The 25,282-nt window shown below is 35.7% G+C and overlaps 1 protein-coding gene across 2 annotated transcripts in view; it reads right to left on the bottom strand.

Annotated features, from left to right (window-relative positions):
• Positions 1-24,600, bottom strand: part of LOC580070 (3'(2'),5'-bisphosphate nucleotidase 1) — a 28,992-nt gene extending 4,392 nt beyond the window's left edge. Inside the window, exons 1-4 of one of the 2 annotated variants that reach the window (XM_030999286.1) lie at positions 24,197-24,600; positions 3,820-3,921; positions 958-1,059; positions 474-522 (exon numbers count right to left, since the gene is read on the bottom strand). In XM_030999286.1, coding sequence (XP_030855146.1) covers positions 474-522; positions 958-1,059; positions 3,820-3,921; positions 24,197-24,322 — 379 coding nt within the window. In that variant the 5' untranslated portion in view covers positions 24,323-24,600. Of the gene's footprint in view, positions 1-473; positions 523-957; positions 1,060-3,819; positions 3,922-13,267; positions 13,541-24,196 lie in introns of those variants that run through there. The other variant, XM_780146.5, reaches the window with a different exon arrangement.
• Positions 24,601-25,282: the final 682 nt, after the last annotated feature.

Raw genomic sequence — 25,282 nt, 5'->3', positions numbered from 1 at the left:
CACCAAAAGAAACAAGGACATCCTCGCAATACATAAGGCAAATTACAAGAACATACCGGTACTATAAATGAGAAGTCAATGACATCTCCATCACATGACTGTTTGGCAATTTGTGATTCCCATTTACCATGATCTGACATTCAAATATACAAGCTTTTGACTGGGTTTTGTTTGTCAACTTACAAAGCAATATGGAATGGCTATGATTGTATGGCTATTCTTCTCTAATTCAATTGTGAATAAATTGTCTGTTTGTTTCACTCAACTTAGACCAAAATTAAAAGTAATTAGCTGCCGACTACGGGTATACAAAAAATTCAGAAACTGAAACAAAACTGACAATGAATCTAGTAGTCCAGACCTCAATACTCCACAATCTTTCATACATGTATGTGAGAGAGTGTGTTTCGTTAAGTTTTGTTGAACTCCATGATGGAAGCATAATATAAACTTGATGTATATTGATTATTTACCTTGTGTGTATTCTTTGGTTCCGTCTACAGGGTCTACCCACACAACGATCTGTAGGGAAATAAGAATATTAAGAAGAATGATGCAGAATGATTATTACAACATCAGCAACAAAAAAAATAACAATACCAACAATAAAATAATACTACCACTACTACTACTTCTACTACTACTACTTCTACTACTTCTACTACTAATACTACCTCTACTACTACTACTGATGATGGTGATGATGATTAATAATATTAATAATAATTATATCATAATGAAAAGATAATACTTATTTTCAACGACTAAAAACTAGCTGATAAACTAATAACTCAAACCATCTTGTTTATTACAATTACATGTAGTTTGCTTATAAAATGAATCCTGCAAGAAATATTCTTATCAGAATCTACTACAAACATACAAGGGAGTCAAGTCCATTCTAAATAAGGCTGTAACCCGTTCAAAAATTCTGGTGAACGAGGATTTGCTACTTACATCAGCGAGTGAGACAGACTTGAGAGTATCAGGACAAGGCCTATGAAGAACATCCTCAGAATCTCCCAACTCTATCAGATCAGTTACACTCTCAGTAAGATCCTAGTAGAAATAAGAAGAGAAATGTTAAAAGAGGGAGGCAAACTATAGAAAGTTTTTTTTATAAATAATATATATGGGTATATATATTTAAAGATGATCAATATACATTTTATTATTCTGCAATATATTTTTAAAAAAAAAAGAAAAAGGAAGAAAGAGATGCTACAGATATTATACTTTTCCCTTGAACACAAATTAGAAACAAGTATGCATTATGCAAATGACTTCTGAGTTGCAAATAAGATGACTTATTTCTTTTAAGCTACACACACATGCACAAGAAGCATCCATTAACCCTTCAATAACTGAAGAAAGAAAGCAATGATTAAACAAGATTAAGAACAAGAAAATAGAATAATTACAAGTATCATATGCCAGCTTGCTTATAGCGTACATGTGTGAATTTATATTGTTTATATGTCAGCTACATGTACATCTACCGTAGTTCAATATAGCCTTACATTCAACAAACAGGCAAAAAAGATTATAGCTTTTATATTTTGTTCATGTTGGATCCTCACTCAGTTCATAGCACTGATCATGAAGAGGTTACGCATAATGTGGAATGTCTACTTCTCTTCAACTGGACATATAACGGAGTAGAAAAGAAGATGGATTCCTGCGGATGGAGCGCATGCACATTTCTGAGTGGAGTGCTCCTAGCTTCTATAAATAGACCCATCTCCTAGGCAGGTCACCTAGTAATTCTTCATCAGCACCATACCATTAGTACACATTTACAACTGGCTACACCTCTCTTTGCATACCTTGTGTTGTGTAAAAAAAAAAACCCTTGCACATATGCATGTTACTCTGATAGACAGCAAGACTGCAGTTACAAGTAGCCTTACATTCCACAGGTACATGTGTACCGGTATATGAAAAGGCCTTCACTTTAATGGTGCCACATTGTGCTGGCAGACTTATAAAAGTAAAATATATGAAGACCTCTGAACTATGCTTGATAAATGTGACTATTCTTTAACATATAGAATTGTCTGCCACGGCCAATCCTAACGTAGCATGTAGAGGAAAGCTTAAGAACTAAAAGGAAACTTTGGAAGAACAGGATACATGTAGTTTATAATGTTATCTAATTTAAAGATTTATTATTTACCGGTAATTATCAATTACAATACTAAGTACAATGGCTGCCCAGATGACTTTGGTATTTCTGGGTATACTTTATAATTTGGTCTATTTTCAAGAGTAACATGATATTTTGAATGTAATTTTTTAAATACAGTACCGGTATATAGGATTTTATAAGCTTATTCCACATATCACTTTGGTTACATTAAAGTACCTGTAGTTTGGAGGACCAGGCAAAAAAAACAGAAAAATAATGACAGAAAAACTCCATGAGATGGTTATGAGCTCTACTTGTAACACAAATAAGCACACTAGGTATGAGGTGCAAATTGCATTGTCACATCCACACCATGTACAGAGGAACCTGTAGGCTACCGGTGGCATGCACCAGCAATACACAAAATAGTTTGTTGACACACACTTAGCACGGCTTCACATGGAAATGTGTCGGTTCAAACCGATTGGATGTTGCCGAGGAGTTCCAACTAGAAATTCTAATGAGGTCTTTAGGAGCCTACCACTCCAACTTCATTTGAATTCAGGCTATCATCTACATGTGTATGGGTCTATCAAGGCCTCAATAGAAGCTATTTTTAACCCTACAAAGTGGTGGGAAAGAACATTCTATTTCCATCTCGTAAATGGCTTCGACATTCCCGGCTATTCCAGCTATCTTTCAACAAATGGCAATCTTGTATGATGGCGAATTTCCAGATGTGGTAAATTGCATGAGAACTAGTGGTTAATTCAATTGAATGTACAGATGAAATCATCATATTACCAATTTGCCATCAATAAATTGATGTAGTGTATGGACAAGGAAAGAACAGCAAATAAGTTTGGATGACAAGACACATATCATGAAATCATATCTTTTTTAATCGTTACAGATTTGACAGGTCACGTGAACATTAAAAAGGCAGGCCAGATCTCAGGTAGATGGGAATACATTCAAAAGGTTCAAATATCTTTCTTTTTTTTTTCTTCTTCATAACTTGAAAAAGTTATTTAATTTCTTCTCCAGTGAGTTAGAGTGCAGAGCATTTACTCATCCATGTCTTTCCGACTCAGATGAATTCAACCACTGAAGACGAGATATTGTTGTGAAAAACTTTACCAAAGCTTAAATTTTTATCACTTTAGGATGTGTGTGAACAAGTGATTTTGTTCAGACATTTTACTACGTTATTAGGTAATTTCATGTGTACCAAGCAGACAGGCGCAAATAGACATGGCAAGCTAATATACATTACGAAACAGCATTTAAAAGTTTGATGTATTTCAGTACATACATGTACAATGAGTTAACATTGATAAATTTTTAAACTGAGCTACATGTATATCATTTCCTTATTCTTTATTTACAAAACAGAATAATTTGAAGAAGGTTTAATTCATGCCCCCTCTGCCTGTCAGGTATGGATATGTTTCTAAATTGTGGTTACTGTAAACTCAGAAAACAAGTACACAAGAAAAGCCAGAAACTTGCCAATGCTCAGACTCGTTAAGTTTTCATGCCGTGAATGTCATAACGCTAAATTTATGGAACTTCCTAAAATGTTATGACATGAAAAGAAAACCCCTGTCATTAACATTCTGTCCATTTGATTTGTTTTCTGACTTGACAGTGACCTCTTTCTAATTCATGACACACACTAACTTACTCACCTCCTCGCCTATGACGGTGATACCAGGGAAGCGGGTCTGGAGAGATGATACGATGCAGCGTTGAGCCTTACGGTCAGCTTCTGTCTGAGGATCATCTTCTCGCTGTAAACAAACAAATTAGGAAACTAATTCAAGAAAAGAAATATTGTAATCCTTTTATAAGCATCGTTCTACTCTAAGAATACACGTATGTGCTTAAAGGGCTCAATGACTTGATCCATGTATGACGACTTCAACAGAACATTTAAATATATTTGGAGGTTAATTTTGTTTTGTAACCTGCGACTAGCAAGCAAGAATTAAACAAATCTTTCAGCGCATGTATGCAAACATTACCTTTTCATGGAATAAACAAACAAACACTAAAATCAAATCTAAAAATAAGTCTTACGTGCTTCTTTAGAATGTCTGCCATTTCATTCCTACAACATTTTCTGTACTTTCAAATGATTAGCCCAATATAAAAAAGTGTCTCTTTTGTCCTCTTTTCTTGCTTATCCAAGCCTCGAGACTGTCCACCAGGCCACCACATATCTCAAATCTAGTTTCAGACTTTCAAATAAATATACAACACAATTTGGACCAAAATGGTGCAAGACTCCACCTATTCCTCAACCTAAATATCAACCTAAACCATGCTTGATCGGTCATGAAAAATGATATTTGACATTTTCAACCTCATGGCATCTTTCATGGAGAACATGAACAATGAGAGAAACTGAAGTCAGTAAGTCACAAACATGTTTGCAGTAATTCCATTATTAAGAATACTGCACACCGAATGACTGGACTTCTATTATATTTTCAAACAAATTGAAATTTTGAAATAAATAGATTTAAATATGAACTCTTCAAGATGGTTTAATACATAAACAGCTATGTTGAATGTTGGGACATTGTTAGACCTCCAATTGGAGAAAAGGCCTGGTTGCCTAAAAGTTGGTGGGAATTTAAGTGACTAGTTTAGTGCCACTTTCACCTACCTGAGGGCTTATGATACCATGCAATGTCAATATTTCTATTTCAGACCCAGAAGTTCAATAGACCTTTTAAAACGTTAATTCTTATTCCAATTATCAAATTCAATGCAATTTCTTACATTCATCACAGCCCTAATTGGTGTCCTGTGCATTGACGAATGTGCATTGACGAATGAATGAAAATTAATTCACACGTCACTATTCATTAGTGTTAGTATCCCATTATTTTATATGAATAAGAAAATGAAAAAAGAAGATTAGTAAATTGGTAGTCAAATAATAAACTTAGTGCTTTCAAGAAACAAACTCATCAGCAATTAATCATCAATGTGCAAGGACATGGCAGGCACAAGCCACTTAATGAATTTAATAACTTTAGACATTTCAATCAGCTGAGAAGTACTTTTCTTTTCAACCTCACACACATGCGTTAAAATAATTGAATACATGTAGCATGGACTTACTTTGTAACTTAGTTAGATGTAGAGAGAAGTGTGTATTTATAGTAAATGGAACAGTGTAATATTGCTCTGATCTATACAGAGCTGCCAATAATCATTCATCCTGTACTTTACATGATGTAACAGGTTAAGGCAAGGAAGAAGAAAAAACCCTGGGAATAGTGCAGAGAGGGGAGTGCATGTCATCATCTTCGTCAGCTTCTACGAATATTCATGCCTAGATGAATTTCCACCCATCTCTCTTTTCCTCTCTGGTTCTCTGTCCCTCCTCCCCTCCTCTCCCTCCCCCTCTCTCTCTCCCTCTGTCTCAGTGTGTGTGTGTCTCACAGACTCACACACCGCTCCTCTCTCCATCTCCTCCATGCCATCTCCTCTCATTTTGCATCCCTAGCCACATGAGTGGATGGACTAACGTTGTGTGTGCATGTAGAAGCCTGGGAATGGATGAGTGCTGTTATTGCAGATGCTCCATGAGCAGAAGCTTTCCTATCACTCAGCCAAGCGGCTTGCCTCTGATGATATCACGTATCACCACGGGAACCAGCAGTGACGTCAATTGGCCAAAAATAGCAGCGTCGATCAGGTTTCGGATCCCCGATTAATTTTAGAAATGGCAGAGCTAAATTTAAACACGCTGCCGTGGCTACGGTGTTTCCTTTGCGGCTTTTTATAGAACAGACGACAAAAATAGATTGAAAGGCAGGACAGAAATATCCTGTTGGCTTTGAGGGAGTAAAAAAGGAAAAGAATGATTTCAGGATGGTATGTGAAATGATTCAATTGAGCATGAAAAGGGAGGCAGACTAATGTGAATTCTTAAACTTCAATGTAAAAAAATGACTGCTGACTAAAAATGTCTTGGGTGGAAGTGTGAAAACAAAAAAGTACAGTACTTTCAGAATCTCTAGCAATTACCCATTGAACATTACTGGTAAATAATTACCTATGTTTATATGTTATACTGAGGAAAAATATAACATTTATTGTTGTATAAGTTATTTTATTGTATTGAATTGGTTTATTAAAACAAAAAAACATTGTATGCAGCTCAAGACTGTTTTGTAAAGTAATCAGATATTTACATCATAATACAAACATCAAAATTATATAAGATTTGTATTTGTAGGTCTTCATGTACTACGAGCTAACTATTATGTAAATGTGAGTGCTCTGACTGCTCTCATGGCTAAATTATGAACTGAAATCTTTAATATAGGATTTCAAACTAATAGGCTTTCTTGCAAATAATAATTATTTGTCTTCTCTTGATCTCTTCCCCCTTACTTGTGTACAAAAATTCCTTCCAGCAGTCACTACAGCACTGTTTGACAATGGATTATGTAATGTCAACTGTCAAAATACTGCACTTTACATATCTAGATGCATCCTATTCATCCTTATTCAACTCTAGAGCACCTAACGGCAGGTACTCATGCATGCAGCCCTTATGCACAATGCAGTGAGACTGTTCGGTTGTCAACACCATGGTTGGTTACAAGGAGATTCAAAGTCTTGCCATAAATGTCTGGTTCACTAGTTGGTTACACCCTTAAAAGCAAGCTTTCATGTGAATAAATTCTTCCTTTAGTTTTCCATAAGACCAGATAATATGAAACTGAGCATGGTTTTCAATACTAAGAGCTTAGCACTTATTATGCTTGCTACAGTAGATGTGGACTTGTTATTTTTTTTTTAAATGACAAAACCTGTCAAACTGACACTGTTGCTTACATTTATGTGATTGCCCGAATTTCCATGCATAATGCAATCGTAAAACTGACAGAAATACCTACTCTTCATTGTGAGATACAAATAAATGGAATATGTAAAACAATACATGAAATATTACTGTGCAAAAGTTGCAGTAAACGGCTACAGGGGAAATAACCCAATTGGTTAAGGGGTTTACATTGGGTTGATGTACAAGAAGTATTAACTGATGTACAAGAAGTATTAACTGATACAGTGTGTATATATATTCATAAGAAGTCTCTGATAAATGATAATTACTGATTATTTTATCTTGGCAAATGCACCCCTCTGAGAGAGTTCCCTCGTTAGCCAGACTTTGAATAAACTTGGAATCTAGAACATAACGTCAGCATTTATCCACCATGACGTTGGTTGCTGGCTAGTGAATATTTTTCCCTTAAAGAATGTAAATCATGTCTATGCATGTATCACCCTGCTTGATAATAAAAATGTTTCTTTTTCTTAACTGGGTGATAAACTGTAAAATGAACATGCTCAGATTGCCATGGAAACACAAAGAACAAGTACATTTTTAGAATCTTATTTCAGGCTCCCTAGAGATTGATGGAAAAATAGGAACAGGAAAGTAGGTTCTTGTTAATATTTGTGAATTATACTACTTCTCCTTATCCTTTATTAATTGATGTCAATTCCGAAAAAGATTGCATTACTTGAAAGCAATCTAAACATATTCTTAGATTTTATCTAAATCAACATTGGTAAAGTGATTGCAGAGTTTAAGTGTATATCTTAGAATATACTTATGAATGTTGGCATGATTTGATATTTAAAAAAAAAAAAAATCATTAGTAATATCTCCGGTAACATTGTGTATGTTCATGTATTGTATTCCTAACAAGCACAATGAGCTAAATATGAAACCTTGACTTGATTTTTACCTTCATTGTATAGATTATTAGTACACAAAGGGAAGTACTGGGAGAACATCTAATCTTAGAAAGTACAAACAATAACACATGTAGATATCCTATCATGTGCCATGCACATGTGCATTGAACATCCAATTCTAAATGTGTAGATATACATGTTTGTGATAAGCATTGTGCATAATAGAAGCACACACCATATTCTCCCCTCAGTCATTCAGAATGATCTCCAGTATAATTCCAGCATGCCAAGTAAAGTCTATTTTGGGCTTTATAATCATATACAGAGCTCAAGGGGGAAGGGGGAGAAAATATTCTCCACTCCTGGTAATACAACACTACTACATGTGTACGTGAACCAACGTCGTGAATAAGCTTTTTCATTTGGGCTCCCAGCCTTCTACTACGATGATCTATTTTTAGCCGCCACAATACGAAGCCTACGTCTGCATGAAAGGAAAGGTCCTGCTAAAAATAACCAAGGGGTAGTTGCTCACGCCATGATGTACACAACTGTTTACCGGCGGAAAAGAAGAAAAAAACTGACTGAAATGAGTTTATGCCTAACGGAATGCAGGACAACTTTGCGTCACTACACATGCATACATTTGAATGGGTCTCCTGGTTCTTCATCAAGGACTACAAGAATATAGAAATTTGATTTAAAAAGAAAGAAAGGCCATTGGCAGTTTGGCACGCAAAGGCTCAATATTTGTGCAGCTTGGAAGTAAATATAAAAAGTAATGAACAGAATATTTACGACGATGAATGGAAATGAAGGTGTTGTGTTCTATCAATAGACTTTCATGTAAGTGATTTGAGTCTTACAAGGATGCTTAGTTCACATGATGCTAAAAATGATCAAGGAACACCTATCTAGAAATGAGGACTACTACATGCATGCACGTGATTCTCAATAATCACTCAATAATCACTCAGTAAGCAGCACTTTTCATGTCCAAACAAAAGGACGTATGGATATTCAATATTTATGCATTCGTGCAATATTTTTAGCACTTCGGCAGATTACGGCAAAGGAAAACAATAAATTGAACTGAAGTGACTGTATTTTTTTAATACAAATATAATAACAAACCTTAATAATAACAACAATAATACAAACTAGGTGCAAAGATATTAGATCAGGGGGTGTTTCACTAAGTTGAACTTAACAATTTTATGGAAAGCCATTAGCATCCATGATAAATATTTTGTAAAAGTTATTTTAAAAGGCATAAAATGTTGATTTAAATCATTCATATTTTCTATTATCAAGGAGATTTCATGTTCTTGATGTGGAATTTATAAAAAAGTATAAAATACTTGAATTTTTGCTTTTAAATATATTTCATTTTAAGGCTACACAAGGCTCTCCATAATTTTTAAGTCCAACTTCAAGTTAAGTTCAACTTAGGATCTTTGTGAAACACCCTCCAGGTATGAGAAGACGGTTTCCATATTTTTGCATTACAAGAAGGGTCTCATATCATATCATTCCATGTGTTTAAAACAAAAATGTAGAAGCAAACATCTCAACATTTCATTGACTTATGTGGGTGTATGTTTTTAATTTTATTATTATTGCCTGTTGATTCATTTTATTCAAACTTAATTTATGTTCATTTATTTCTTTATATTCAAAAAGGGCCCCTCCTAAAAAAATAAACATGTATGTACTCGGCTGCTCAGATAGTCAAATGACATATAGTCAACTACAAACTAGGTGCAAAGATATTAGATCAGGTATGAGAATACTGTTTCCATATTTTTGTGTTTTAAGATAAGATGATAAACTTTTTATTAGATTTTGAGTTGATATTATGAATTAGATATTTTAAATTGATAGTGATCATTAACAAACTTAAATGCAACTGACTTGAACAATGACAATGTGATCTACAAAATAATGATGATTTTGTAACATCTTCCTTGGGGTGTAAATCTTTCGTCTTGTAAATGTTCATATGAGAATTACTTCTAAGCCTTGCATCCAATATTTCTTTTTAACACTTCACTACAAACAATGTGATGGAAATTGATAAAGCTATTTTGAGATGTGCTAAAAATACATCCGACTGCCAAGACTGCCATATCCCTGTATTCACAGCGCAATCTATTCAAATGAAAGAGTGCCCAATGTCCTTTGCTAAACTGAAGGATACGGCGGCGTGAATGGATGCGTGCTACTGTCTAGATGCGGCGATACCGCTCCAATGTCAACATACCGATTTAGCACACACCCTTTCAGCCACACACACTGTCTGTCAACATTACAATACGAGTACCCATCCTTTCTAAAATAATGTTTGACAATTTGTCTAAAAATAATGCTGAGATGGAGCAGCGGCCATGATTTCATCGCGCTCCTCGTCTTTAGCGAACAGGAAGTGCTATAAAAAGATGTCAATCAATATAGTTTTTTAATCATCAGGTACATGTAACACTGTAGAATGGAAAAGACATCTTTAAAATAGCACAGATTGATATGAAGACATAAACTTTTGAATTCATTGAATAGGAATACTTTTTTTTCTAATACTTGGAGCTTTGGAAAGATTTTGTAAGAAAACAATAGACAGCTAGTGCTACTAGCATTGGGATGAAGGGTCTAATATCATATCATCCCATCTGTTGCCAACAAAATGTAAATGTAAACATCTTAACATTTCATTGATTTATGCGGGTGTATAGTATCTTTTTAATTTTATTACTATTGCCTGACAAATAATTTTATACAAATTTAATTTATGTTAATTTATTTCTTTATATTCGAAAAGGGCCCTCCTCATAAAAATGTTCTACATGTATGTACTCAGTAGCTCAGGTAGATATAACATGTTTTATTGTTGCTATAAAGCATGCCTACATGTATATCAAGGAAAATGATAACTTCAAAGTCATTTTCCATTGTCATCTGTTCTATGTTCATGTATGCACTGTCAATATTGCACCAAATCAATATTGATCTTCTTGGGATTCATATTAAAGAACTCCAAATCATTAAATGATTAATGATTTAGCTAACCCCCTAGCAATCACAGATTCTGAGTTTATAATAGGCTTTGTGCATCTACTGCCATGTGTTGGTTAAACAACACCTAACACTAACAGTCTAGTAAATGGTATGTATTTTCTCTCTCTCTCTTTAATATTCAAATCTTATATTGCCATTTCTATATCATCTGTGACCTTGCTGTCAAAGTTGGGTGGTATAACTGGTATCTTTCCTCTTAATGAAGAATAACTAAAAGATTCACACATAAAAGCTTGGCATCACTTGAAGGATCTAATTCCATGTGTTTAAAAAAAATGGGATTATTTATGATCAGTGATTACCTTGGTCTTAATTTTTTCTGTTTTCTTTTCAATTTGAACATTAACGGAAAACAAACAAACCAAGCAACCTTCAATAATGTACTTATGACTTTGCAGAGAATATGAAGGGGAAAAAAAGATATGTCCTTAATATTTGGTAATACCAAATATTTCATGTGAAATCCACGTACTATATGCCTTCATATTTCCATTAATTTTTCATTTCTATACCACTAAAAATGCTATAAAATCTGAGCGTGATTTGGTGCTTTGGTAATATTAAGATGGAATAGACTGCATTAGTGTGGTTAATATTTTAATTTTATAAGTAGGGGTTGGAATAAGTGAAGGAATTCTCAAAGTTACAAACAAGACCAGTAAGTCTCCACCAAAAAATGAAAGGGTGCCAGCAAATTTTTGCCAATTTCCTGTCTTTGGGGTACTATTAATTACAAGTGCCAAAATAGATGCATATGTACTGGTAAGTTCAGAATTTTGTTATATATATGTATAAAGATGAGGATTTTCTAAAGCGAATGTAGCCCGTTTTACACGCCACATATATAATTTCTTGATAAACGGACATTATCAGAAAAAGAGGTTTTATTTTTCTTCAAATTTATCTACATCAACATTTATACCAAACATTAGATGGGTTTGGACTTTGGAGATTGGACTGTACATGTACTTCAAATTGAGATTTGTCAAAATACCTTATTATAAATTTTTGGGGAAAACAGAATCATAATCAATTCATGTGATTTTGTTGTACTGTACCCTGTTTTCTTTCTTTCTTTCTTTCATTTCTTTTTTCTGCAAATATGAAACTTGCTGAATCATCTACATGAAAAAATTCCATTATTTGGAGTAGTGTTGAAGAAGGTGAACTTTGTGTTCGGAGCCATTTACACGTGATGGTTATTTTACCTGACTGCTAAGAAAGCATTAATGCTTGTAGATAAGCAACCAGACGGCTGACGGCTTTAGGTCATCTCCGAGGGACCTGGTAGTGAGGATTAATGCCTTACCAAAGGGCACTAGCGCATCGCCTTGGTTTCGAACCCGGGTCACCGGATTACGAGACCACTGCTCTACTGACTGAGCTATCTCTACTGACTGAGCCTCCTTGTTAGGATATTTGTATAATACTTTAACGATATAGAAATCATTAAAGTGATACCACTATCATACCATTATAGAAATTAAGGAAATTAGTCAGAAGTGTTCAAACACTACTACCTTGTTGAACTTCAATCAGTTGTCCCACAATCATAATAAAACAATTTGGATGTGGTGTACATGTTCAAAGTACCTTCTTGCATGATAGTGATATTTGGAGAGTCTATTTCAAGATTTAAATAGAATCACTGAAGAATATTAGGTCTCCTTCAAAAAGTTTTTATATTTTCAGTAACCCTACAAGTTACATGTACAACTACATGCTTGATAGAATAATTTCATTTCACACGTATTGGTACCCAAAAACTGCATTATGTTATTACATGTTCTAGAAAGCTTCTGTACTGAGTTTCAGTACATAATAGTGTGAATGATACATGTAATATTAAAATCTTAACATGTATGCAAGTCCGATAATAATTGCCACTGTAAATGACTTATCCTCACAACGTAAGATTCTATTTCAAGTTGCAATTCAAGCAAAAGTAAACTTGGCCATAAACAGGATGAAATAAGCACTTAGTGCTTCCTACACACCCATAGGAACCGAATTGCAAAAGACGTAAAATGGAATAAGGGATACTTTTACATGTACACACCCTGTACATGTGACAAGCATTTTTAGACAAGTTGAACTCTATAACATAGAGAAAGAGCACTTATTTCATATTTCAACATCAACTTCATCATCTGCAATTCATTTTGATACACTAATGACAGTGCAGTCTATGCAGCCTGTAAATGAGTGTTTCCAGCCACAGGCATATGATCGTGCAGAGGTATGGCAACGGTGATAGCAATGGAGCTTCCTTGGCTTGAGCTCAGGACTGATACTGATAGTGCTCAGAACCTGTGCCTATCTCATGTATCTCACCTGATTCTTGAGTACCACTCCCAGATCTCCAGCTTTCATGATGTCTCTAATGATGATCCCTGCCTGACTGGCTATGGCATGAGATGCAGACATCACCTGCATGAACAAAGGCACATCTGACGCTGCCGAAGACATCTTTCCTGGAACACTGGTCGCAACTAGCACGAGATAGCAAAGACCACACCACACTGTCTACGTGCAACAGACTGAACACACCTTGTAGAATGATTCTAGCTGGTCGAGAATATACAGTGTACACACCTTTGAGAGTGATTGTAACTGGTAGGTAGGTACACTGATAGAGCTTACTGGTACTTTGGAGTCTTGTGTACCCATAGATCTATTCCAATAAGAGCCCTGATACTTGTTTGCTCTCTCAGAGCTGACCTTTGTACCGGTAATGTTAAAGTTTTAGTAGGCTCCTCCTCCGATTACAAGCTTTACAAGCATCAGACAGGCAAATAGAGAAAGATTGACAGCTGTTCAAGAGGACACAGCCCCCTTGTGCTGATCCCAGGGCAACGCCCCTGGGGAGGGTTAAAGGGGGCTCTTCCATGTCAGAAGCATCACTAGAGGGATGGGGTGGGGTGTATTAAAAACATGCCCATTCAAAATGTTGTATTAGTAAATTCTGATGTTTGTTAAGCCTTGTCAGTAAATCACAAGAGATACAGTGTCTGTATAAAGCACTTCCATTCAGATGCTCTACTAACTGGCCGTTAAGGCCCTTTGGAAAATGGATTGGACCACTTAAGTCCTTCATTTAACACTGTATCATAATTTTGTATAGCCAAAGTGGCCTCTTACTATAAAAGGTGATGATATTCAAGGCTGGAGCTGTCTGTATATTGATTTAAGTATAAAAAATGGCATATTATCGCTATAAAAAATGGCATATTATCGCTATAAAATACAAAATAAGCTCAGGGCTACTAGAAAAGACCTTGGTGAATTACTAAAATCAAGCCAACTAAACTAAATTTTGTTTTACCTTTGTTTATAGTGTCAAGTCCTGTTTGGAGCTAGAAGGGTGTTAACTTTGTCTTCAAGTATATGAGTTAATACCCTTCTGACTCCAAAAAGAAGATATACTGAAGGTTCAGTGAATATGTGTCATAACATACAATATGTATGGAAAGGGATTTTCCCTATTCTGATTTGTCCCCTAGTGAGTATTTCACATACTGTCGTCACTTCATTCTACAAAGATAAATCAAACATTCACACAGGATTGGCCCACTTATTCAAAGGTAAAAACGTGACATTCTATTTTGATTCTTCTCTTATCACTTAAGGGAGTATCTCACTGAGCGGCGAACGCTTGCAAATGTAGTGGATTTGGAGTTTCGCCAGGGCTCGTAAAAGGTTGCAAAAGGTTTGTAAAAGATTGCAAGAAAGTTTGCTAACAGTTTTAATTGTCGCAAACAGTTTTTCTTGTGGCAAAGAAATTTTGAACATTCAAAAAAGCAAATCTAGATTTTCGCAAACATTCGTTAGAAAAATTGGCGAATCCAAATTTGCAACGTTTGCAAGCATTCGCCACTCAGTAAGATACCCCCTTATGGCAATAACCAATATAGACCACATGAACCTCTCTATAATAGCAACTTAAACAATGGATAACTTTCATGCTCAAGCACAGGAGCGGGCCTGCAAAATGAAAAGAAACTTCAAGACAGGGACATTTTGATAAATCTCTGACAAGCAAGCACAGAAAAAGGGAAAAGGGCAAAATATTGGATTAAAGAGTCAACCCAAGTCAACTCAAGGTAGTTCTAGTAACTTTTTATATCCAGTACATTAAGTAGAGGTCATTGTAATGTTTGCATATTTCATTTGGTGACAGACTAGGCTACTGAAATTGCCTTAAAGGTATTACAAAGTTTTGGTATGGGGTCATGAATTTGGTTCAAATTAACATATTGGAAGCATATGCGTTCCTACAATATTCAGTGATCGTTGTCGCGGTTGAAATCAAGTCTAAAGTTATGAAATTATAAATAATAAACTCTTTATGTTGTATAGCTCCCTCTCAAGGTCAATATATTAATTTAGCTATGAAACAATATTTCTTGACTAAAATCGACCGATAAGCTATTCCCGTTTGGAAATTATATATCACAACTACATATTCTGAGATTTTCATGGTCACAGCTACCATAGTACGGCCATGGGCGCTATTTGAAATTTATCAAAATTTACCGGGAGCACCGGTAAATTTTTATATTCAATTTTTCTCGAAAACAGAAGTGTTTTAGGGGCTAATGTTTTTAGTGCTTATAATACATCCCCAGGGGCATCCAAATATATCAAAATTGGAAAGATTCACTATCCACCCAATTTTCAAAATTTCCCAAAACTTTGTATTACCTTTAATGTTGATTTTTCTTGAAGTCCTTACAATCGTATATTACTTTATTGACTTAATCATTTGGAGGTACATCATTACTGTCATAATTACCTAAAAATGCAGAAAGTATACAAAATAGGGTGACAAGTTGGCCTTTTTAGTACAGCGGATAAGCTCCCAATATAATGAAAATTGTGCACTTTTTGAGAAAAGCATGAAACTTCTAGCATAGTTAGTTTAGACCATAAGATTTATTTTCAGATGTGGAGGGAAGTCAGATTTGACCTCTGATGACCCTGAGAGGTCAAATCCAAAATGGCCGCTATTCCTCATGGTCTAATGTACAAACACACTTAACTTTTGAACCAAATAGTCCAGAAAAACATTTAAGGTGTCATTTCCAACTAACTTGGGTATGCCAATTCATTTGGTAATACTTTTGAGATCGCTTGAACTTAGGGTTTTGCATTTAGGTCAAGGTCATGGTCAAAATTGACTAAAAAATAGCAAGTTTTGAATGGTTACAAAAAGTTTTCCCATTTATTTGTCATTTGTTCTCTCCTATGTTCTCAAATTTCTTTAGGAATTTACGCACCTTAATCCCTTTCAGTGAGTTTATGTCACATTTTGATTTGACCTCTGATGACCCTGAGAGGTCAAATAAAAAATGGCCGCCAGTCCGCCGCATGGTCTAATAATTGTACAAACACGCTTAACTCATGAACCAAATAGTCCAGAAAAGCGTTTAAGGTGTCATTTTCAACTAACCTGGGGATGCCAATTCATTTTGGTAATAATTTTGAGATCGCCAGAACTCGGGGCTTTGCATTTAGGTCAAGGTCAAGGTCAAAATTGATTAAAACATAGCAAGTTTTGAATAGTTACAAAATGTTTTCCCATTTTTTTGTCCCCTTATGTTCTCAAATTTCTTTAGGAGTGGTTCCCCTGCATAGTCACCCACCTTAATCCCTTTCAGTTAGTTTATTTCACATTTCGATTTGACCTCTGATGACCCTAAGAGGTCAAATAAGAAATGGCGCCAGTCCGCAGCATGGTCTAATAATTGTACAAACACGCTTAACTCTTGAACCAAATAGTCCAGCAAAATGTTTAAGGTGTCATTTCCCACTAACTTTGGGATGCCAATTCAATTGGTAATACTTTTTAGTACACCAGAACTCAGGGCTTTTGCATTAAGTCAAGGTAAAAGTTTTGAATGTTTACAAAAAGTTTTCCCATTTTTTTGTCCCCTTATGTTCTCAAATTTCTTTAGGAGTGGTTCCCCTGCATAGTCTCCATCGTAATCAGGTAGTTTATTTCACTAATTATAGCACCAAACCATTATTTGTCTTGTAACTGACCATTTGCATATAGCATGGTCAGTGGGCAGCTACTGCAGCGCTCAAAATACACGGGGGCGGTGGGCGATTCGCCCCCGTGAGCTACATAATCGCCCCCATCAGGTTGCTCACGGGGGCGATTGCAAAATTAAAAATCGCCCCGGTGGAATTATAAAATAAAGATCATCTTTTCTGTAATAACTTTAACACAATATTGAGTTTCAATTTTCAAACCTTAAACCAATGAAATGGAACTAAGATTAGCGTGCAAGATTTCTTGTTTTATGAGTAGGCCTATTATTACCGATTCAGCTCGCAGTGCAGTGCCGCCGTCTGCAGTGGTTATAGGCCTACTGCGCCTTTAGTAGCGGTGCGTGTGCACGCTGCCGCGCCATGTCTGCTGGAGCTGGAGGCGATCGCGCAAGGGCAGAAACATGGTCATGGCCTGGAGAAGTTTTTCGTTGTCAGCAAATAATGAACCTCGACCAGTAAATCAATAGGGACTTTTAGATTTGCACGATGAGAACGTGGACTGCAACGTGTGACCTCCTTTTAAGGCACGGTCAGTGCTTAAAAGGACGTCACATAATGTGACTGCCAGTGCCTTAAAAGGACGTAACACGTCCACGTCCACGCAAATCTAAAAGTCCCTTTTGAGGAGAAGAGAAAGACCAAAATGTCGTGGAATGATATGGTAACATGGGCAGATCTACGGGGGGGGGGGGGGGGGGGGGGGGGGTTAGGGGGGGGGGGTTAGGGGGTTTAACCCCCTCCTCCCACCCCCGGCCCCCTTGTGCTGCCAAGTGAAAATGTGATATTAAAGCGGGGGGGGGGGGGGGGGGGGGGGAGGGGGATGCTGGAGAGGAGGACTACTAATCTATTTAATTTTTTTCAGGGGGCGGGGGAAGTGAAGCGCCGTTTTAGCATGACTTTCTTTTTAACTCTTACTTTCACCTATCTCAGATAATCCTAAGTTTTTGGTTGCTGCTTTATATGTAGTTGATACTGGATGATTAAAATAAAGAGAGAGAGAGAGAGAACCACCATCATTTTGCAATGGTTCAGGGTTCGTGTAATGTACATTTGAAACCATTTCTTAGCGTCTCAACCCTAAAAAAATAGCAAAACTATTTTTGAGGAAAAGCATTATACTGAATTAAATAAAGAATAATAGCTTTATATTGGATCATACTAATACTGATACGGGCTAAAGACAATGTGGTATTTGTATAGAGGTATTCCAAAATGACATTCTGATAATCAACATTTGTTCTGGTATCATATTATATACGCATAATACAACTGATCTTTATGATTTCTTAACGTGACATAGCTTCTTCTCCCTCTGCAAACAAAATAGAAAACAAGGTTATTTAATAAAAGGACCATGCGACAAATAATCATTGTGATTCAAATTGATGCAAGGATTTTTTTGAATAAGCAATGCTTTTCACCAGAATCTTCTTTGTAAAAACGACTTTTACAAATCTCAGCCATGCAATTCTGCCACTGTGCTGTAAGATCACTTTGAGATTAGGAGAAGTGTATTATGTAATGGGTATTTCAAATTGAATGGAACGTCTCAACTCAGTGAGCATGGCTGAGATTTGTAAAAGTTGTTTTTACAAAGAAGATTCAGGTGAATAGCAGTGCTTATTCAAACAAATATTCGCATCAATTTGAATCACAATCATTATTTGTCGCTTAATCCCTTTTAATGACCTTGTTTTCTTTTTCGTTTGCAAGGGGAGAAGAAGATATGTCACGTTAAAGACATCATAAAGATCAGTGTTGTATGCGTATATATTATATACACAGGCCAGTAACAGCTATGTAGCTTGTAAATTTGTAAGAGGGAAAATGCTGATTGAAATGATAATGAAAAAATAGCAAATAATTGAGGAGTATCATAGGTACCAATTCAATGGATATTTGTATAAAAAAAGAGCCCCCGTCAGTAATAAAAGAGCCCCCGTGAGCCTTCTCACGGGGGCTCTTTGTTCTGGCGATCTCTTAGTATTACGTAATGAATTGGCATCCCCAAGTTAGTTGGAAATGACACCTTAAACGTTTTTCTAGATTATTTGGTTCAAGTTCACGTTTATATATTAGACCATGCGGACTGGCTGCCATTTTGGATTTGACCTCTCAGGGTCATCAGAGGTCACATCAAACTGTGAAATAAACTAACTGAAAAGGATTAAGGTGGAGGACTCGGCAGGTGAACCATTCCTAAATAAATTTGAGAACAAATGACAAATAAATGAGATTTAACCTTTTGTAACTATTCAAAACTTGCTATTTTTAGTCAATTTTGACCTTGACCTTGACCTAAATGCAAAACCCTGAGTTCAGGTGATCTCAAAAGTATTACCAAATGAATTGGCATCCCCAAGTTAGTTGGAAATGACACCTTAAACGTTTTTCTGGTGTATTTGGTTCAAAAGTTAAGCGTGTTTGTACATTAGACCATGCGGACAAGCGGCCATTTTGGATTCGACCTCTCAGGGTCATCAGAGGTCAAATCTGACTTCCCTCCACATCTGAAAATAAATCTTATGGTGAAAGCAAACTATGCTGGAAGTTTCATGCTTTTCTCAAAAAGTGCACAATTTTCTTGCTAAGCCGCTGCACTATTTAAGGCTTTGGTAGTTCTATGCCTGGACCTATGTACAGTAGCCTATCTGATTCATCTGGTTCAGAGGCTGCACAATTTATTCAAGTGACGATGAAAGAGAAAGTATTTTAACAATGCTTGAAAACACCACTCAATTTACAAACTATCCATCGCATTTGCCGGTGATTGCATAGCTAAAAATACCATTCAAACTTTTTTACCCTATGCCTAATTGGCAGACTGATAAACTTATTTTGACAAAACGTTTTTGAAGATAAGCAGTGTAAAGTTATTTTCAATTCATAAGTACACAAGTCTGCATAACTAAATAATCAAAATTAATAAAATACAAAATATCGATAGACGAAATTCTAATATGACAATTAGTGATTTACCGGCCTACATATATATTAGTTTGAAAGTCAATGGTCAAAGAGGTCAAGTCACAAGAAAGTTGTACACAAAGAATCATTTATAAAATACATTTTTTTGGAAGGGTATTGTCTCATAAACTTTAACACACAGCTAAGGGCATTTTCTGGCTCTGAACAGACAAATTGGTGGGAACTTTAAAGGCTCATCTTGAGATCAGGTACATGTATATGAATGACAGCAAATTAATATTCTCAATTTCTCACTATACAATGAAAGATCCTCATAATTTTCAAGACTACAACTAAATGGAATCTGCCCAACGATTTTTGATAGAAGGTATAGATTAGCTGATTAATGGGAATGATCAAATTGTGGGTGACCGTTTTAAGGAAGTGTTGTTTATTAATTAATCTTCATATTACTGGTCAAAACAACCCATCCACAACATGATTCATAGTTCATGATCTAGTTTCAATCATAGAACTCTGGAATGCATGCAGCTTTAAAACATTTTGCTCCTATTTGTTTTTATCACCATACAGGTTATAAAACTGTGTTTATATGGCATATTATTTGTAATCAGTCTTAGTAATGATTGCTTCAAATAGCTTTCAACATTGCAGAAAACTTGCACCCCCATGCACAGTCAAATTAATAACATTCTGATCGCTTGAATCAATAAAGCAAGATAACAAAATACAACCCCTCCCCCCCCCAAAAAAAAAAATGCAGTTAATATAAATATATATATATACATATATTAGCCACTTGTGCAGGCAATCTTATAGTGAACTTTCATGTCTTTCTATTAAGTATTTCAGAATAAATGTAAAATTCCTAAACTTCTAATTTGTTTTCCTCTTAAAATGTTTAAATATATATGAGCAATTCTTTATATATTTGATTCAAAGATATATTTCTGTTGTATTTAGAAATAAACATGTGGTCTTGTGGAAAAGTAAAGGCTTCACAATGCAGAGATAATATTAGTTCGATCCTACATACTCCTGTATCCTATTCTAATGAAGGAGACACATGGCTCGATGCGCTAACTAGTGCCCTTGGTAAAGCATTACCAAGTCCCTCGGAGAGGATTCAAAGCTGGCGGTCCACTGGTTGCTTACTTTAGTACAAGCATACACACGCTTTCTTAGCAGTCAGGTAAAACAAACTACCAAACCAAACCATAACATGTCTTCCATATGTTGTACAATGTAAATTTAATTCACATTGACACAGATAAAAGGTTTATTCATTGGGATATGCTTGGTAGTGAAAAGTTTTCATGTTCAATAAAGAGTTATCATGATTTCACTATCTAAATTTTGTATTGATTTGACTAAATATTGGACCATGACTAAGTTGAAAAGGATATAGTTAATGTTAATTTTGGATTTAAATAGCCTAACTACATGTAATTTTCTGTCCAAACATCTCAATATGGAGAAGCCCTTCTGGCTCCAAACAGATGATACATGTACCTACATGTATTGTGGTTCAGAAATTGAAAAAAGTGTCAATATTTGGCCAACATGTCTTTGGATTTCATGTCATAGTATAGCACAACAAATATTCAGCTGAGGAGGCTTCTACTTTAAAAGCCTCATATACCCCATACCAATTTCTTGCAAATTTAAGGGGGTAGGATTCAATTCATTGAGTAATCTGATATGGAATGACTTTAGAACACTTGTACTTGTAGTTTTAAAAAATGACACATTCAGCATTTGTTTTTAAATGATTTATTTATCATGGAGAAATACCATGGAGAGAGTAGAGAACTAGTTTTCCTGCCACTTTTTTTTATCAGCCTCATGGATGGAAATTGTTTCAAAACTCATATTACGGGGAGCTATGTTTCTGCAGGTGCTTCTGTTAATACAAGAAAACGAAAAAAGAAAAACAAGGAGTTCCAACTTGAGAAACACCTGAGTATCTGAAAGGAAAAACAGATTGGTCCTGCTGAAAATTTCCCCAACTTATGCTGTCTTGTCATCCTAAAGGCCAATCGTGAAGTAATGATCTGAAATATCAAATGTGGTGAACATGTAGATCATGATGCATGTAAAATTAAATTATATGATCTTGACATACATGTACAATGTGACAAAATTACATTTGCAGGTGATCTGCTGAATGTATATATTTCTCAAAAAGTTGTGTACATTATATTTTGTATTTTTCTTTTGATTGACAACAGGCAACTAAGCTAAAAAAGTGGAAGGAACAACGCTAACAATAAAAACAAGAAAGTGATTACACCATTACAACTACATACATGGAATAATGTATGAAGTACAGTGATACATATCCCTTACTCATGGTCTTTTCTACGTACATCATGTTCTCATTGTTCTGTAGCTAATTACGGCAAACAAGAAGCAGTAAATTTCTTCAGGACTTTGAATTAGAAAGCAGAAACCCCAGAAAAGCTGTTAAATAAATGCTGGAATAAGGGACAAATGATATGAAAATGATGAATGTCTGAAACTTTAGATCGCTACATGGAAATCACATGATATAAGTTAATTACGGTAATAATGCGAGTACAATAGGTACGACTACGATCTACATGTACATGAAATCAACCACAAACAGTCCATCAATATTTGTAAATGATACTTTAGTTTATATCATACAGTTTAGTGGCTTTCCCATGGGAGCTGTACACTCAAGATATAATCATGGATGAAGAGTACAATGCTATTATACCCTGCTTTTAAAAAACTCATATTAGTCATAAAGAAGAGAAACATTTTTCTTTAAAACTTATTGAATTAAAGAGCTGTACAATGTACAGTGAAGTGAGCAATTTCGCTACTTCAAGATGCACATTTCAGTGATCTCAAATCTCAAACTTATCACTGTCTTTACTCTTTATTCATAACTTAAATTGATTATTATTAAAGATGAAGTTGAGTTCTGGTCGTGCGATTGCATAGTGAAAGAAACGGTGTGGAATCGACCAGTAAAGGTTGATCATCTAGCATATAAGAATTTGTGTGTATTGCAAGGTTCTGGAATCATCAAAATGATAATAAATTTGGCCAAGTCTTGGTAAAGTTACAAACACTGTACGCAGAAATATGTATATGGGACTACACGAACATGTGGCGTAAAAATCCTACCCCAAGTTTTACGATGTTACATGACATATTTAGAATATGAAGGCATTTGAAGAGCCATGCTTTTCAGGGAACATGTCTTATATGATGTTCTTCCACACTTGCATAATAAGAATGATAACGCTCACAAATTATTTTTCACCACGTTATCATTGTCCTGCCACTTGGGTAGCTATAGCCATAAAACTTATCAAAATAAATAAATAATGTTTTATCAACATCAACTTTACGCAGACTGTTGATAAGAAACATCACCATAGTACGTACAATCAACAAGTTGGGGAATGAGTTGGGCCATAATAAAAAGGGTAGGCAAATCAATATAGAATTATACTATTTATAGCACAACATGAATAGCAATTTGTTAATTCACCATTATTATTAGACAAAAAGCGTCAGTCTCTGATATTGACAGTTGTTCCGCTGAAACTACTTCTGGCTTCACTGGCCGCCCGCTATTGCATCGTACAGGTTAGATGGAGTGAGGGCAGGTTACGCAATGCAGTATGTGAGTAATTTTCGATCTTATAGCGCGCAGTAGCTTCAAGAAACGGACAGATTAGCTGGCAGTAAGTTATATTTTGATTTTTTACAATTATTTTCGATGTTATTTTTTACAAATATGAAAATCAGATCTATTTTCTATCAAATTATCAATTTTTCTATTATCAAACAGATAAATCTAGATAAAAATAATCCTGTGTATGGGGAACGTCGACAAATGTCAGTTTTATTAAAGAATTCCCCATACCAGATGGTCTTCTTCTTCTTCTTCTTCTTCAAGATAATCTGCCTCCTTCAATACTGACAAATTCCATGTTAAATCAGATCAGTCATCTTATTCCCAGTCTGATTTCAGAATCCTATTCCAAAATTAGAAATATATATATCTCCTCATTTCTTCTTCTTGTTTTTTTTTTGTTGTTGGTCGAATGATGCCTCCACAATCTTATTAAAAAGAGACATTCGATTAATAAGAGATCACTGACATGGCCATGGCTCGGCCTCGGAGTATCTAAACTTCAAATGATGACAACATCATCACCTACACCGCCATCAAAGCCTTCCATGACGACTAGACTGCGTATAAGGTTTGTGAACGGTACTCTACCATTTTCTTACCTGATTTTTCATGACGACCCCCAAATCGCCTGCTTTCATGATATCCCTGACGATGGAACCCGCTCTGTTTGCTATCGACACCGACGCCGACATCAGTCGCATTACCAGGGAGATTTCAGCTGCCATCTCGACGTTGAAACAAGAAATTACTGCGTTCTAAACCTTCAGTTTTCAGTAATAAATTTTTCCAACCAGTTCCACGCAAGATGCTCGGCCGTCCACTTTCATTCGTCCCTCTGAAATATGTCGTAGCGCGGCGCGGTAGGTATAGCTAGCTAGCTGCGCTGGTAAGCACTCCAGCTGCTGGAATATTGCGATGCACTGCAGCTAGCTCAGTGCTGGGTATGCCCGCCTATGCTATGGGCGGATATACGGTGTGTGCATGCACGGATGGAGATTGTGCGTTTCGGAGCTTCTGTTTTTATTCATAAAGTAAAATCGTAGAGATCGGCCGGCTCTGCGCGTTTGTAGCGCGCGCTCACACATACGCGTGGGAAAACGGAAATGGTGTTTGAAAAATGTAAACAAAACATTTAAAAAGTAGGTCAAGGTTACTTGCTCATGTGTTTCTAGTCCCGTCTAGTTATTTAATGTATTTTTTATTTTTGGACGAAAGTAACAACGTGTACCATACGTTGTATGTCTGGACAGTTGAGGAAGTTTATTTCACAAATCTTCAGTTTAGACAATCTGTGTAGATCTAGGACACCTTTTTTAATGATGGTCAGTGCTATTTGATGCATAATTTTCAGAAAATTCAGAAGGTAGAAGGGAAGGCTTAATTTGTATTAAAGCTAAAGACCAGTAGTCTATTGGAAATGCCCCAATTTCAAAAAATGAAATGGAAGCTCTCATTACCAATCATGTGAAAGAATATGTTTTGACTAATACATGATGATAAAAAATTTGCCGGGAAAACGCCTACTAATTCATATATTTGGTAAATATGTTTCTCTCATGGTCTGTGAGAGATATAGGGTAGTCCCATATACATCTTTCTGTGTATAGTGCTTGTAACTTTACGAAGAATGGGCCAAATTTCTTATCATTTTGATGATTCCAGAACCTTGCAGATGCTAGATGCTA

This window comes from Strongylocentrotus purpuratus, unplaced genomic scaffold (assembly GCF_000002235.5).
Source record: "Strongylocentrotus purpuratus isolate Spur 01 unplaced genomic scaffold, Spur_5.0 spur5_scaffold_5, whole genome shotgun sequence".
Taxonomy (NCBI): Eukaryota; Metazoa; Echinodermata; class Echinoidea; order Camarodonta; family Strongylocentrotidae; genus Strongylocentrotus; species Strongylocentrotus purpuratus.
The sequence above is the reverse complement of the archived record's forward strand: the minus strand, read 5'-3'. Positions and strand labels throughout refer to the sequence as shown.